Source organism: Bolinopsis microptera, chromosome 10 (genome assembly GCF_026151205.1).
Source record: "Bolinopsis microptera isolate Bmic1 chromosome 10, MBARI_Bmic_1.0, whole genome shotgun sequence".
Taxonomy (NCBI): domain Eukaryota; kingdom Metazoa; phylum Ctenophora; class Tentaculata; order Lobata; family Bolinopsidae; genus Bolinopsis; species Bolinopsis microptera.
The window spans coordinates 4,300,228-4,317,201 of NC_087081.1; the positions used below are offsets into that span (position 1 = coordinate 4,300,228).

Consider the following 16,974-nt stretch of genomic DNA (forward strand, 5'->3'; position numbering starts at 1 on the left):
ACTTGACATCAACAGTTGAAGCTGCTAGTGCTCAGTTGCAGTACCTCGAGGTTGCTGGCCTATTGCCATCTAGTCCTGCCATCCTGGTTCTTCAACTGGTCGTAAACGCTATAGCTGGTGATTCGTCTCCTTCTGCTGTTTGGTCCAGGATGTGCCTAATACTATCAGGCGATGTGGAAACTAACCCGGGACCCGTACAGTTTAAGTGCAACACCGCCAGCTTCTCTCCTGAGGAGTTCGTCTATACGGATAAGAACGTGAGTATTTAAATGTTATGATTTTACTAAAATATGTACACATTTTCTAGATTGTTGTACAGTAAACCCCAACAGATGTACAAGCATTACAAGTACAACTTACACTTCATTTATGTTTGTGGGAGCTTTACATTACACGATGATTGAGAAATATTTTCTTTTCAGGTTGTGGTTATAGGAGATTCGATGGTTAAATACATTAATTCCGAATGTCCCGAAGAACCTACACGTTTATATCCGCAATCATACCGTGGACTACATGTTTTCTCTTGCCGTGGTATGGACACTGAGCACGTGGCAGACGAGGTTACCAACATCAATCCTCGGAAACTGCCGCAGATAGATGCTGTCTACGTCATGGTGGGAACTAACAATATAAAAGGTAGGTGTTCGTGTGATAGTGTTACGTTTGCAGAAATGTTTACTGGCCTCATGAATTGTGTGCATCTTAAGTTTCCTAAGGCTATTGTTTTTGTGAATATTGTTTTGCCTCGTTTTGATTATCCTAAGTGTGAAAGATCACATTTTCTTTCTAAAATTAATGCTTTTAACGCTGAATTGGTTTCTTTACGTAATAAATTTAATTTTGTATTAGTTTCTAACCCTTTTCACATTACTCCTAATGATGCTTTCAATTACATCCAGCGTACGGATAATTTACATTTCAGCTACACAGGTAACATTTTGTTTAAAAAGATTGTTAAGGCTAACATTCACTGCTATTTTTTTGGTTTTGCTAGTATCCCCACTCATCTCCGTTATCTAGTAGACAGTTCACTGATCCCTGCATCCCCTTTACCCTCACAATTTCCTGATCGGTCTGATAGCTTGTGGGACTTAACTCCGGGTTATTCTCCATCTACTACTTCTCCTGCCTCTGCACCTCCTGCACCTGTTCCATCTGCTGCTCCTCCTGCACCTGTTCCATCTGCTGCTCCTCCTGCACCTGTTCCATCTGCTTCTACTCCTCCTGCACCTGTTCCATCTGCTGCTCCTCCTGCACCTTTTCCATCTGCTTCTACTCCTCCTGCTACTGCTCCTTCTGCACCTCCACCATCTCCTGCACCTGTTCCATCGGCTGCTCCTCCTGCACCTGTTCCATCTGCTGCTCCTCCTGCACCTGTTCCATCTGCTTCTACTCCTCCTGCTACTGCTCCTTCTGCACCTCCACCATCTCCTGCACCTGTTCCATCTGCTGCTCCTCCTGCACCTGTTCCATCTGCTTCTACTCCTCCTGCACCTGTTCCATCTGCTTCTACTCCTCCTGCACCTGTTCCATCTGCTGCTCCTCCTGCACCTGTTCCATCTGCTTCTACTCCTCCTGCACCTGTTCCATCTGCTGCTCCTCCTGCACCTGTTCCATCTGCTTCTACTCCTCCTGCTACTGCTCCTTCTGCACCTCCACCATCTCCTGCACCTGTTCCATCGGCTGCTCCTCCTGCACCTGTTCCATCTGCTGCTCCTCCTGCACTGTTCCATCTGCTTCTACTCCTCCTGCTACTGCTCCTTCTGCACCTCCACCATCTCCTGCACCTGTTCCATCTGCTGCTCCTCCTGCAACAAAACCAGATCATGCTGCACCCGCACCTGCACCTGATACGCCTGCATCTACTCCTGCTTCACCCGCACCTGTTCATGTTCCGGCTGCACCTGCTCCTGCTGCACCAACACCTGCACCTGCTCCTACCTCATATATTTCGTCGAGGTGTCCGGAATGGCTTCATACAAGGCTGGCCTATTACAAAGATCTACTCCCTGTGCATATTGCAAAACATGTTGAGGAACTTTTACTGTCTAAAGTGAAACAAGGTCTTTTTATTAGGCAGGGTATCAACTCATCGCAGGTCCTTCTTTTCGGCAAAGATAGATATGTTTACAACAGGGCTACTAAACATCTAAATCCTATCCCCATTCACTCAGAGCCTATACTACAAAAATTTTGTCCATTGTAAATGTTACATTGTCAGCTAACTTTAACAGCATATTGGTCAACTTTTATAAAGACTCCTCTACCATCTTACCATATCATAAGGACGATGAACGGCACTTGGACAAATCTGCCAAAATTGCGACACTATCAATCGGGGCTACACGTTACATGGACTTTGCCACGTGTAAAAGGAACCGCCCCTCGTTCAGTCAGCAGCTTCTGTCTAATTCGTTGTTTGTTATGGATCCTGAGTCACAGTTAGCGTACTTCCATCGTATAGCTAACGAAGTACCTCTGGTGTTTGCCAAGGCTACCGTTTCAGTCTTACTTTCAGAACGCTTAAGCCAAGATCTATTGAAGGGATGTCGTCATCCGACCCTGTTTCATTAAAGTCCAGCACCCTCGGAAAGACTGAAGGGGTCTCTTCATCCGGCCCTATTTCATTAAAGTCCAGCACCGTCGATAAGACTGAAGGGGTCTCTTTATCCGGCCATGTTTCATTAAAGTCCAGCGCCCTCGATAAGACTGAAGGGGTGTCTTCATCCGGCCCTGTTTCATTAAAGCCCAGCACCCTCGATAAGACTGACGGGGTGTCCTCATCCGGCCCTGTTTCATTAAAGCCCAGCACCCTCGATAAGACTGAAGGGGTGTCTTCATCCGGCCCTGTTTCATTAAAGCCCAGCACCCTCGATAAGAATGACGGGGTGTCCTCATCTGATCAGAATAACCGGATACATTTGTCATCATCATCCACCATTCTTCAAACACCTATTGTCCCTAGTGTGAGCCACAACTCTATTTCTACTGAGCTTTGTCATCTGCCATTTTTTCTTCGGATCCCTGCACCTTTTATAAGACTTACCGGCTGTCACCGTCTGCCACTGCTTCCCTGCAATGTATGGTGGAGGTCGAAATAACAATCCTTTCATCGACAATGAAGCTCAAGATGAAGAAGGTCATGTATCCCAAGAGTCTGACAACTCCCATGATTGTACAGCTTCGCCACATGATATGGGACAATTTCATTGATGACACTGAATTGCACGAATCACAGGAGTATAGACCATATTATGACTGTCACAATGGTAACTATGTAGAAAGTTCCACGCTTTTTGACCCCATCTACCGAAAATGACTCTTATGCTTCAACTGTTAACAAGAAAAAGGAAACGGATTCCTCTAAGAAATATGACACTCTTTCTAATATGGCTGATAAAGAGCTTCAAAAAAGAGAAAGATCGATATTCTGCTCGTAATCGAATGCGGAAGCATCGTGCTTTTATGACAAGCCCACAGCGTTCACAACATCTTCAGTATGATTGTCATCGAAAGTCTCAAAAGCGAGCAACTATGACCACCATAGAGCTCACAAAACTCCAACAAAATGAACGATCTCGAATGTCTCAAAAGCGAGCAACTATGCCCACCACAGAGCTCACACAACTCCAACAAAAACAACGATCCCAAATGTCTCAAGCTCGGGCAACTATGCCCACCACTGAGCTCACAATACTCCAACAAACTGAAAGATCTCGAAAGTCGTCAACTATGGCATCTATGACAACCCCTGAACGCAATGCAAAAAAGAGCAAAAACGTTTAAGGAAAAGACCAGGCGCGCAGCAATGACAAATGAACAAAGAAAATTGCGAAAGAAAAGCGACGCACTCGTATTTCTCTCAATAAAGCTAGGAACAGTACATCTCAGAAAATGTGCTCTCCTGTTCTCCTTCGTCAACATAGCCTAACCAATATGAGCGGTTACAAAACTCCACCAACCTACTCTGCACTTTTTAATCACAATCATTCACGGTCTCCAGCTTCATCGATTAAAACTGCTTACTCACCCCACGACATTTCATTTCATACAGTTGCTGTTAATAGAAATAATAAAGTTACATCTCCTTTAAATGGATACGGAACTTCTTCTCAATCTCTACCAAAACTACACTCTACTCCACCGCATCACTCACCGTCATCTTATCGGGCACAGGTACCTACTGAGACTAATATTGATATAAAGTTTGCTGCTAAATCCTGTTTAGGTTCACCTTCATCTTCTAATACCTTTTCATGCCAAACACCTCCAAAATACACAGCTCAGAAATCAGAAACTGATTCGCATAAATCTCCAGTATCAACGAGCCTTATTTCTACTTTGGATTGGGACTTTGTTCGTTTTCCTCATGGCTCCAATTATTAGCTGCAATTGAACTTAACTGCGCTAATAAATGCACCTTCTGCCCAGGTTTTATGGAGAACTGCCCCTTTTCTCATCTCCAAAGTGTCTCCCTAATCAACATTTTACTACTTCATCGGAACGATCAGCCTGCCAATCACCCTCCATGGAATATTCTAGCCTGCATAACTTTTTTGTGGAGGATCAACCTGAGGTACCACAGAGGCCTATTTCAACTTTGGATTGGGACTTTGTTCGTTTTCCTCATGGCTCCAAAGTATTAGCTGAAATTGAACTTAACTGCGTCAATAAATGTACCTTCTGCCCAGGTTTTATGGACAACTGCCCCTTTTCTCATCTCCAAGCGTCTCACCAAATCAACAATTTTACTGCTTCATCTGAACCATCTGCCTGCCAGTCACCCGACATAGAATCGTCAAGCCTGCATAACTTTTCTGTTGAGGACCACCTCGAGGTGCCACCCAATGCTTCAAAGGCTTCTCCAGTGCCCCTTGAGCATCACTCTAAATCACCTCCAAAACTCTCATTTGATCCAAAGACTGACAACATTGTGAAGACTTTCCGTGCTAAAATGCGAGAGTACCCAGAATATGCGTGCATTAAATGTCACAAGCTTTTCTTCCGTGAAGGTGTTGTTAAGGCAAAGGATACTCTTAAGTTAAGCTTAATATTCCTTCGGTTACTAAAGCAGATAATAAATGGATTTGTAAACGTTGCAATAGTTATTTAAAGCGTGGCAAGTTCTCCCCTATAGATGTAAACGAAATGTTCCTGGCTTCAGGCGATCTCCCATCCTCCCTTCAGCCCAAACCCCACCGAATGCCGCTTAGTATCCCAAATCATTCCATTTATGAAAATTTTATCCCTTCCTGCTGGTGGTCAAAGTTGTATTAAAGGCCCTGTTGTTAATGTCCCCATCCAACCTGACAGAAATTGCATGCAGCTCCCTCGTAAACTTTCTGAGTCTGGTATTTTAGCTGTCCGTATAAAACGTAAGGTGAGTACAAGTCTGTTGTAATGTCTGATGTTGTTAATCCTGATAAATGTATAACATTATTAGTATGGCTTAAGAAAAACAATCCTTTTTATAAGAATGTTGTACTTTCCCATGATTTCATTAAACAAAATTACGATGGTGATAAGCAGTTCTTTGACTCGTACATGAATGATGACCCTGTTGTTGTTTCTATGTCAATATTAGATCTTATTTTATCAAATGTCACTAACGAGGGTACGTACTGTGATATGCCTTTTGAGTCTTGCATCCAAAAATCTGATCCAGCTGAGAACATTGATGACGGTAAAATACCTTTCATGGACTTTGCACCTGGCCAGGGTAGTAAACCTGTTCCTTTCCTTGGTAATGCCGACTACGAAGCCTTGTCATTTCCTGATCTATTTCCTCTCGGTAAGGGTCACTTCAACTGCAGCAAAAGAAATGATCTCATTCAGAAAAACTTCTCCCTAAACTCTCCTTAAAAGATTACGCTGAAAGCAAATTATACTCTAAGCATAGAAAGTACGCTCAAAACCCCGAGTATATATTTTACATGCAGAACTGGATTGAACGTGATCAGCTACTTAGTTGCATTGCTACTCCCATGCGCAAAGGTTCTAGAACTATGGACGGTCAAATCATTACCGCAGGGCTCCTAGATCTTACCAGTGCAACATGGATCAGCTTCAAAGTAACATGATGCTTATAAATTTATGAAAAATATGAAGGGTACTCCAGCTTACTTACAGAAGATCAAGAACGATGGTATAGCTATGGTGAATCAGCTAGGTAATTTTACTTGGTTCTTAACATTCTCCTTTAACGACTTGGTCTACTCAGTTCCGGCTATTCTGAAATTAATGGGTCAGGAACCTACGATGAATTATTAAGTGACATAAGCTGGTTTAGGAAGCACGGCTAATTAAAATGGACCCTGTCATTGCTGTGCGCATGTTCGACCGCTACGTCCGCAAAATTCTATCTTATCTGATTGAGGATCAGGGTGTCATGGGGGAGGCTTTGGCTCATTTTGGTAGAAATGAGTTTGGGGGCCGTGGATCCCCTCACCTTCACATGCTTCTCAAATAGTAGGTGCCCCTATACCAGGTGAGAGTCCCATCGAGGAAGTAATAGAATTTATTGATAAGTATGTTACAACTCATTATCCAACCCTTGAAGAAGATCCCGAGGTCACAAACTTATCAAGCTTCAGCTGCACTCCATACAAAAACATGTCAGAAAGGTGGTAAAGCATATGCCGTTTCGGATTTCCCAAAACACTTTCTGAGGTTACAAAAATTGTCTTAAAGGAAATCAAGAAAATGATGACAAAAAGTCAAAAAACAACCAAAAGTCTGCTGACAGTGAACCCAAAGTTGAGGCTCCTAAACTGCGATCTAGAGATGTCATCTACAACGTAAACCTGCAGCGAAAATGTAAATACATACAATCGTCTTCTACTCCTTGCATATACAAGGGAACATGGATGTTCAAATTTGTATGAGTCCGTGGGATGTTGGTTAATTACGTTATTTCGTATGCCACCAAAAATGAAAAAGAGGTTTGTGACGCCTGAAAGATGTTATTAAAAATATTGATTCAGCCGAGCAATAAGAACTCTAAAGAAGCCCTTAGACAGCTTGGTAATACTTTTTTAAATTCTAGGTCCGTCTCCGTCCAAGAAGCTATTTTTCGATGTCTGCCCAGTTGAGTCTCTCCCATTTCAAACCTTCGGTTCTTTTCATTCCTTCTGACATGCCAGGGGATAGACATGGCATTGTCAAACCTCGTTCTACCCTACAACAGCTGCCAGATGATTCAGAAGATGTGTTCATAACTCGCTTCTTGACAATAATCTTAATCGTCCTGATGATTTAGAGTCGATCTGCTGGGCTGAATTTGCTTCCTTATACGTTCGGTTAGACAGAAACGTAACTTCTAAAAACAGACACAAGTAATTACTCTTAAATCTAATCTTGGCCAGATGATAAGGCGAGACTCGCCTCAAGTTATCAGAAGTAACAAAAAGACTCGCACAAAGGAGCCTGAAAAGTATTACTATTCGAAACTGTGTTTGTACTTTCCGTGAGAAAGGAAGCTGATCTTATTGGCTCCTTTGCCACTTATCAAGAGTCATTTGCTGAGAATGTTGATGCCCATGAAACCCAACATCAAAAGTTTGAACAATTTGACGACGACACTCTGCAAAAAATGGAAGCTGAAATAAGACAAGAGATCAAAGATTCACTTCTTGATGAAAATAAAAGGGAAAGTTCTTGATGGTAGGCCATCTTTTCAATCTCCCTTTGAAGGTATTGATATATCGAAGGAGGAAGAGAAGTCTGTGTTCAACGTCACTTATAAGGAGCCCATTGTCTCTGACGACAGTACCAGCAAATGGTCACCAGCCTCAATGACAAACAGCGCGAACTCTTCAACATTGTAGATCATCACTCTTCCCGTGTTGCACAGGGTCACAAGGTCAATCAGCTTCTTCATTTTGTTAGTGGTGCTGGCGGAGTAGGTAAAAGTTTCCTCATAAAATGTATGCGCTCCTGCATCTCAAGCCAAGTTCCCAGACAGTATCATTAAACCTAGGGTTGCTGTTGCAGCTAGCACTGGTGTTGCTGCAGCTCTCATTGACGGTCAAACTGTTCACCAACTCCTTCAGTTAGATTGTCAAGAGGGCGGAAGAATCCAACCTAAACCACTTAATCCAAAAAAGAAAATGCAAATGAGGAGATTCTTTCAGCATGTAAGGTATATCATTATAGATGAAGTGTCCATGGTGGGTAACACAAACCTCAACCAGATCAATTCACGGTTGAATGAAATATTTGGGGTTCCTCCTGAAACCACAATCTTTGGGGGAATCAACGTTATCTTCAGTGGTGACCTTCATCAGATTCCTGCGGTTCAACAAACTATGGTGTTTGAGACTAAAGGTATCGCTGCTCTTGGGCCTAACATTTGGAAGGATTCAATACATTTTCTGAGCTAACGGACATAGTTAGAGCGAAGGGTGACAGTCAGTTCACGGAACTCTGTCACAGGCTTAGGGTAGGAGAGCACACCCCTGAGGATATTGAGTTGCTGGGTTCAAGGGTTGTGGAAAAGCAGCCTAAACCTGCTGAAATCATGGACTCAATGGTCATTTATCCAACCAATAGTGCAACAGTCACAATCAGGAGTGCATTCAAGAATTGAGCAAAACCTCTTCAATAGTTAACGTTGTTGCTCAAGACAGATTCTCTAATGAAGTTTTCAACAAATCTTCTAATTTTGGCGACAAAGTTTACGACAAAATGAACAAGAAACCCCAAGATTACACGACTGATGATGTGAACAAAACTGCTGGGTTACCAACTTCATTAAATATTGGTCCAGGAGCTAGGGTCATGGTGCGTGTTAATATCGACACCCTGACAAAGTTGTAAACGGTGTGACTGGGACTGTCCACAGTTCCAACTCCAAAACGGTAAATCTGTCAAGGACGGTTCATGCAGTGCTAGAGACATTCGGCACGTTAATGTTATGTTCGATGATGTTAACGTCGGCAGAACCATAAAACATCATTGTGACAATTTCTGCGCTAAACAATTGCACTAAGGCAGGCACTGTTCCAATAAAGGCCCGTGGAAAAGAATTTATCTCCAAAAAGAATAGTAAAACATGGCTTAAACGCTATCAATTCCATTGGTTCTCTCTTGGGCCTGCACTGTTCACAAGTTCAGGGTTTGACTTTGAACAAAGCATATGTATTCCTCGCTTGGAGCATCAAAAGGTCACTCATGGCAGTCAGGCATGGCATACACTGCTATCTCTAGGTTGACATCTCTCCTTGGTCTGCACTTCATATCTTTTGACCCCAGGCAAATTCGCACATCTAAGAAAGTTGTAGATGAGTATGCTCGACTACGTGATGTTCCTAAATTTTGTGTTGTCCTCCAAGGTAATAATGTTCCTGCAGCTACTTGTGAAGAAGTTTTAATAATGAGTCCCATACCATCTGATCCCATCACTCTTCCCTGCAGTAAACCATTTAATGTTTCATCTTCTCCGCACAAGACCATCATCACCTCGCCTGCTGTATTAAACGCCACATACCTTTTTCTCCATTAGCGGATCTTACGAAGAAACATTTCAAGGCTACCTCATTATATTCTCCGCTCTCTATGATGTCTTCACAGTCTACTACTGGTCTCAAACGTCCTTTACCAAACTCTCCTCAAGTTCCAGCAAGTCCACTTCTAAGTAAACATCTCAAAACGACAAAGTCTCCTTCTCCTTCATGCAGTGCAGATGTGGTCAACAATCCGGTTATCCAAATTCCTATCAGTTATCCACAAGTTATCTCTGAAACTGTTGGCAGGGCACATGTCATTGATTTTTTTGGGTCATCCTCAATCGGCAGAAACTGCAACTTTATTACAATCTTTGGGATTCTCTGTCAATGCCTCCTTTGCTCATATCCAGGTTAATTCCAGTTGTGGTTACATCGCCTCTAGAGTCATTTCTAAACTGAAGTCCTTCCTTTCGACAGGCCAGTCATGGTTTAACGCATCACTATTCGACTGTAACTATTGGGGAGCCTCGGATTTTGAGACAGACATATGTGCACTAGGTAATCATGCTCTTAACATTTCCGGCACAAGTCCCGTATTCCTTTCAGAAACTAATTGCCTTGATCTTATTCCTATTTACTCGCTCCATTTTCATAATTTATTATTTATACATAGAAATGATTATCTCTCCAATGTAGAACCTCCCCATAGTAAGTCTACGTTCAAAGCCCGCATCATACACCTTTGGGATAAGTTTAAGTCTAACGCACAGGTCCTTCCCCCAACCTTATTTATAGTTAATACTGACGATGGTCATGGCGTTCATTGGTATACTGTAATTTTAGAAATTGGCTCTGCGCACTCCCCATCTCATGAATTGTAATTTCACCCTCGGCATTGTGAATGTTAGCCCTTGCACTTATGAGTAATCTTACACTCTAGCTCTCATTTACTATCACCAATAATTTCTAACAACGAACACCACTCACCCCATACCTATCCTAGAACTTTCACAACACCATACCAGTGCTGTTGTAACGTGACTTCTTGCGGTGTGAACAGTGTAGTCAGCCTTACATTCTTACACTCGAGGTTATGATTACACAGGTAATATTGCCGCTATTTTAAAGCCCTCGCCTTTTTTGTCGCTTACAATAATGTTTCACATTCATAATACTAATCAGTTTCAATTACTTATTCACCGTTACGGTTCAAATTGCCAAAAAAATTAGTACACAGTAATATTGCATTGCACCATAGTTTCTCCTAACATTATTCGTTTTTCAGGAAGTTAGACGTGCAACAGGACACTGAAGTTTAAGACACAGGCTACAACAATTATAACATTACATTTACTATTATTCTACAATTTACTCAACATTATCTTATATCTACTTTAATTTACATTTAATTTATCACAATTATACTTTCAATATTAATTTATTTTGCATAATAACATTAAATCCATAAATGTCACGCACATACTCCTTTTTCATTTCACTTGTACTCCAACTTTATAGTATTTCTTCAATCGAAATACACTTTTGTTATGTACTTTTGTTACCTTAAAGTTATACTTTTCAAAATGTCACATACATATGTCACGTTATTATCTCATAATATATCTTTAAACCCCTGTAAAACCTCAGTTATCAGATAAGATTGGATGCATTATCATATGTTAGCAAAGAGGTTCGTCCGAGCAATTTACCCGTGGGATTGTCACGTGCTAACGGAAACTGAGAAGAGTGGTTAACTTCGTGTGGTTATTGTACCTCATCATCAACTGTTCTCAGGCTAATTACCTCACCTTATTCTCCACATCTACATACAAGGGAAGGTGTTTTTATACTTTTTCATATAATAATACAATTATTATGTGCATTATGCTAAGTTTTCTCCAGTTTTCATTCCGGATTGCTTCAACACTTCTGATTTAATGTATCTGTAATATTACGCACGGCACAATCACAACTTATTTCCTTTTCAGATCAGTTACTTGCTCTTTTCCAGTTTTCACATTCACAACTGTCGACAGTTCCTTGCATGCCAAAGGCTCACTTATAGAAACAAATGCCGTCCTCGAATCAGCCCTCCTTGACAGTTAACTTTATCACATCACAATTCATGAAATGGTTCGTAAATTCAACATTACTCGACAAGACTGTCACCCTATGATTCCGAAGTAATATAATATACCTTTTTGAACCTACATTAGTGACATAATCTGTCGATCACATGACCAACTAATTGAATAATCAACTGATTTCAGAGCAGCTGTGAACACAATTTTGTCAGCACCAATTGGAGACATAACGCACACCATCGGCTGCTGATTGAGTGATATTACTTCCTTCTTCACAGATCTACAAATCTTCTACTTTACACTAACGCGAAGGGGCAGAAAAGGGCTAATTTTTGTTTAGGCTTCTAAAAATGTTTAGGGAAAAATTGTCAAATATTTTTTCGGTTTAATTTACCAAAAATTTTCCAAGTCAAAATTTTTCAAAGTTTTTTCTGGAAACTACTTTTGTTCATGTTTCATGATAGTGATACCCTGATTATTATGAGCCGATAATATTTTTTCGGTTTTTGAAGTCCGCACCTACCCTTGATATACGATTTTGGACTCGAGGGTTCGAGTTCCCCCCCCCCCCCCCCCCCCCCCTGAAGAAAATCATTCCTACACCCTAGCCTTGTTGTAGATACTGATACTAAATAGTTTATCCCATCGCACAACTTATCAGGCACAAAATTAATGTTTGAGTGACAGTCTAGTGCCGCGAAAGTGTCTCTTCAACAGCCGCGAAACTGTAAAAGAGAGCAAGTTTCATCCTTCCTCTGACTTTGAAATTGTTGGAACCAACTGCAACAAGCACATGAAGCACAACTATCAACCATATGAGTAACAGATGCTGTCGCATGTAAGTTATGAAGTCTGTGGCTTTATATTAGAACTAGAATTAACAAATTTTTTGATTTGACTGTTATTAACAGTCGAATCTAAAATATGCAGTTCTTATTATTATATAGAAGTAAGGGTTGCTTGACTTAATTGTACTGTTTCAGTTTAAAATTCTACTTCTGTTTGATGCAATGGGAGAAGTTAAAGTTGACCCGAGCAGTGATTCCATACCGAATTACCTGAGGACCCCAAATAAAGATTTGGCGGAATGACAGGCTGAGCGCGGCCCAGTAAATACCGAATCGTTCTGAGGCAGATACAAGATGATTGACATTTGACAAGGAAGTCTATCACTATAGCTGTCAAGCTTGTCAGTTGTCGACAACTATGTAAGTTATTTATACTTCCGAATTTACAATTACCACCAAACCTTCTTAGCGCCATATATTTAAGAGTTACAAAAAAAAGTAACTTTCTTTAACTAGTCGAATAAATTCTACAAAAAGCTGCACATTTAAACTCGGCACTAGAGGTTCGGGCTGTCCGGCTTTTATTCCTCCACTTCATTCACAATGCATTTTCAGAAATCGGCCGAAACTGAAACTGTAATCAGACACTAAAGAAAACTGAAACTGAAACTTTTATGATGACTAACTGGCCGCAACAAACCAAGATCGCTGTTTGCTGTTACTTTAATGTAATACTAAGTGGATTGGTCTATGAAAAGATGAAAGATAAAATATTTGAAAGAAGCTCTATCCTCTTAATTTTATTTTATGTTTTAGATTTAAAGTTAGTCTTAAAAGCTTACTCTGAATTTTTGTTTTGATTAGCTTTCGCTGCTTAGTGGAACACTTTAAAATAATTTCTCTCATAATTTGTCTGTAAATATAACCTAAAATAAAAGTGTGGTATGGGCCCGTATGTGTTAACTTTGTTGCAACGTTTTCATTTGTATGATTTATAGAAATTTTAAGCTTCACCAAGTGTTTTTAATGCGATCAATGGTTGTTACGTTACTGTTACGTTTCCATTACAACGTTGTCGTATAGTTTTTCTGATAACGTGGATACAACGTTGTACCAAAACGTTACATTAACCTTTAACAGCTAACTCATTTCCAACGTTGGTAATGTAACGTTTAATCAACTTGTAAACAACGTTACAAACCCAACGTTGCAAAGTGTAAATTACAACGTTTATCCAACGAACTTTTCAAGTACGTTATTAACACGTTTCAATTACAACGTTGTCGTATAGTTTTTCCGATAACGTGCATACAACGTTGTATCAAATACGTTACATTAACCTTTTACAGCTAACTCATTTCCAACGTTGGTAATATAACGTTTAATCAACTTGTATACAACGTTACAAACCCAAAGTGTAAATTACAACGTTTATCCAACGAACTTTTCAAGTACGTTATTAACACGTTTCAATAACAACGTTGTCGTATAGTTTTTCTGATAACGTACATACAACGTAGTAGCAAAAACGTTACATTAACCTTTTACAGCTAACTCATTTCCAACGTTGGTAATGCAACGTTTAATCAACTTTTACACAACGTTTCAAACCCAACGTTGGAAAGTGTAAATTCCAACCTTAAAACAACGTTAATCCAACCAACTTTGCCGGCTGGGACCTAGCAAGACAATGTTATTAACACTTCATCATAATTCATACTGAACTAATTAACATACTGAACAGTGAGATTTGAATTCCAATAGTTGGTATCATTGAAGTATGACATGACTATAAAACATTATTCAACCTTGTATAACCACTAATTTGAAAGTGGAAGAGAGGGACCAGTTCTAAGCACAACATGATAATAATATGTTCTCTTCCTTATTTATCCATTTCTATTTCACCGCAACCTAGATTATATCGTGTATTAATTTTCTCTGGCACAGAGTTGCGCGTTGTTATGGCAACTTTGATCTTAACGTTTGCGGAGGGACAACATTCAAATCTACACGCGATATTTCAGAATACAGCCGCGCGGCTTATCCGTAAAATTAATTAAATTACCTCCACGCGCGCTGTGACTGGACAACATTCACTTTATTTACTCATATTTTCTTCGATGCACAGATATTTTGATCCCCTAACATCGACAGACATCAGTAAACTAGCGGCAACTCCTAACTTGAGCTAATTAACAATTATATCAAGCTGGTCCAGTCAACTCTACTTCATACATCATACTTTCATTGTGATTGTCTTTTATTTGGGTTTCTGTAACCATACAGTTAGTCAATTAACTTTAAGCCAATTCACGTGACACCAGAAACAAAACAATTAATTGAAGGCCAAGGTATGATAAAATTTTGACATTTGGTACAAGTGGATGGAAATCTAGCGTCCGCCAACAGTCGAACAAACGGGCGCAATTCTTGTTATTATTAAATACTTTTAATAATAAAAAATAATAATAAAAAATAAAAGTGACGCTAAACGTTATCATTTAGATGTAGTGTGTCTCCAAGAGACAAAATGCCGAGACTTCGAGGAAACAATTATTGACAGTCACAAACTTGTAACACTAGCCCAATCAGACAATTGGTATCATTATGGTCTCGGTTTTCTAATCTGCCCAGTCCTTGTACCTTCTATTGTTGCATGGAGATCACTTAGTAACAGAGTGGCTTTCATTGATATAAGACTCACAGAACCCAACGGATCTCATCGTATGATCAGGATTGTTAACGTGTACGGACCAACCAAGAAGAATGTCGATGATGACATCAGTAAGGTCACAGGTAACTCCCCATTGTTACAATCATATTTCAATGATCTGAAAACTGCTATCAATATCCCAGCTAGATCCAAAAATCACAAAGACAATATGTCACGTGATCGCCTGCAGAATAATTAACAAAAGTCTATCAAGGAACACTTGAAAGCGCAATCAAGACGTTGTCCTGCGTTGAGATGGCTTCTATGTCGCCTGCATGTGATACACTGTAGTTTTTAGCTTGCACATAATTCTGGCCTTGTTAAGATTTCGTTGATAACTTTTATAATTCGTTGCTCCTCTGAAACGTGCCACAGTGTGATTTATAAAGATATAAGTACAACCTAAGTACATATACTTTAGTTGTTGTTATCTGACGGTTTATATTTCTCATTAACTGGGGGAAATTAAACAATCACGTAAAGCGGGTTCGCAGTAAATCGGGTTTTTGTTTTGTTACATTATACTTGTTACGCCGCTAAATTGCAAATTTAAAACAACTATTCAATTTCTAGGAGAAAAGAGGAGCGAATGGTCCATTATTAGCATTAATGCTAATAGTTGCCTTATCACTCGACAAAGCTGAAGCAGACTATGGGAAGAAATAGAGGTAGTAGACGGCACTCAGACATCGCCTTCCGTAGATTTTGAGGATGTAGTATCTATACAGATGAAGACCGATCTGAAATTGGGCGGGTATTAACACATGTGATAAAATTTCCTGACGAATTCGGCAAAGAGGTGAAATGATAGAAATTACGTTTAACGAAAGGCCATTTACGTATGGATAACTAGCCGTGCCATTCTACGAACCTGTGGCCATTTACCAATTTACCGAGTGAAAAGTTGAAATAGTGTGGACCCTTACCATAGTAGAAGGACCAAGGCTAACAGTGCTTTGCAATGATATCGAAAGTATCTGACTTCTATGTATCAGCTGAAAACGGTGTACAGCATAGTGCGTTCAAAACAGCATGGGAGGGTTTTGTAGCCACAAGGATAGAGATGTGAGTAGGTTACGGTGCAATTAACGACGTTTACAGGGAACGCAAAGAGGAGAAGTTATAGAAGACACTGATAACGAGGAGGGGGGAGATATGGGGCATTACTCTCACGCTTAAACTGCAAAGCCAGCGAATGTTCTCGCTAGTTTCCTGTGTGTGCTGAACTTGATTATCTAGAGTTCTGCGGAACAGTGGTTAATGTTTGGTAGACTCTTAGAATAGTTTTATGTTTAAAGACCTTACATAGAAATTTGTAGGTACATAACTGTATTGTAGAGTATGAAACACCTCTGTTACGAATTATAGTTGTACACTTTTTAGTAACGTAATCAATATTATAATTCGTATAACTGTCATTTTTAGTAGTGATGAATAGTTTTTCGTGAAGTTTTATTTATATTAGAAGAAATTTTCAAAACAAAAGACTTTGGTTCCAATATAATCACAGTGCTGGCACGCACGACCGTTGCATTTATGTGGGTATACTATGTACCTCATTATACTATTATACCCCCTTTACATTATACCCCCTTTGGTACACGTACAAGCCTCTTTCGGCACCCAAGCGTATGCACTCGGCCGGAGGCGGCGGCCGAAGCCGCCGCCTCCGCATGAGTTTTCAGGCAGTTAAGACTCATCGGAAGTCGTTTTTCGACAGATTTATTTTTAGTTCAAAACATTCAATTTGATGTCAAAGAATGACGGAAATAAAAAAATATATGTTGAGATTTTAAGAAATTTGCATAAAATCTCGCCAGCACTGTTATACGAAATTCGGTAAAAAACCCAAAACGCCAAATTCACGGTGCCTTAAAAACCATGTTAAAATTGAGTTAGAGATTGACATTTTTTAGACGTCTAACGTTACCAAACGA

The 16,974-nt window shown here is 40.2% G+C and overlaps 1 protein-coding gene across 1 annotated transcript; it reads right to left on the bottom strand.

Moving 5' to 3' along the window:
• Window positions 1-1,105: 1,105 nt before the first annotated feature.
• On the bottom strand, window positions 1,106-1,831 carry LOC134822243 (uncharacterized). The gene has a single exon (XM_063833151.1). It carries the CDS (start codon window positions 1,829-1,831, stop codon window positions 1,106-1,108), a length of 726 nt encoding a protein of 241 aa, XP_063689221.1.
• Window positions 1,832-16,974: the final 15,143 nt, after the last annotated feature.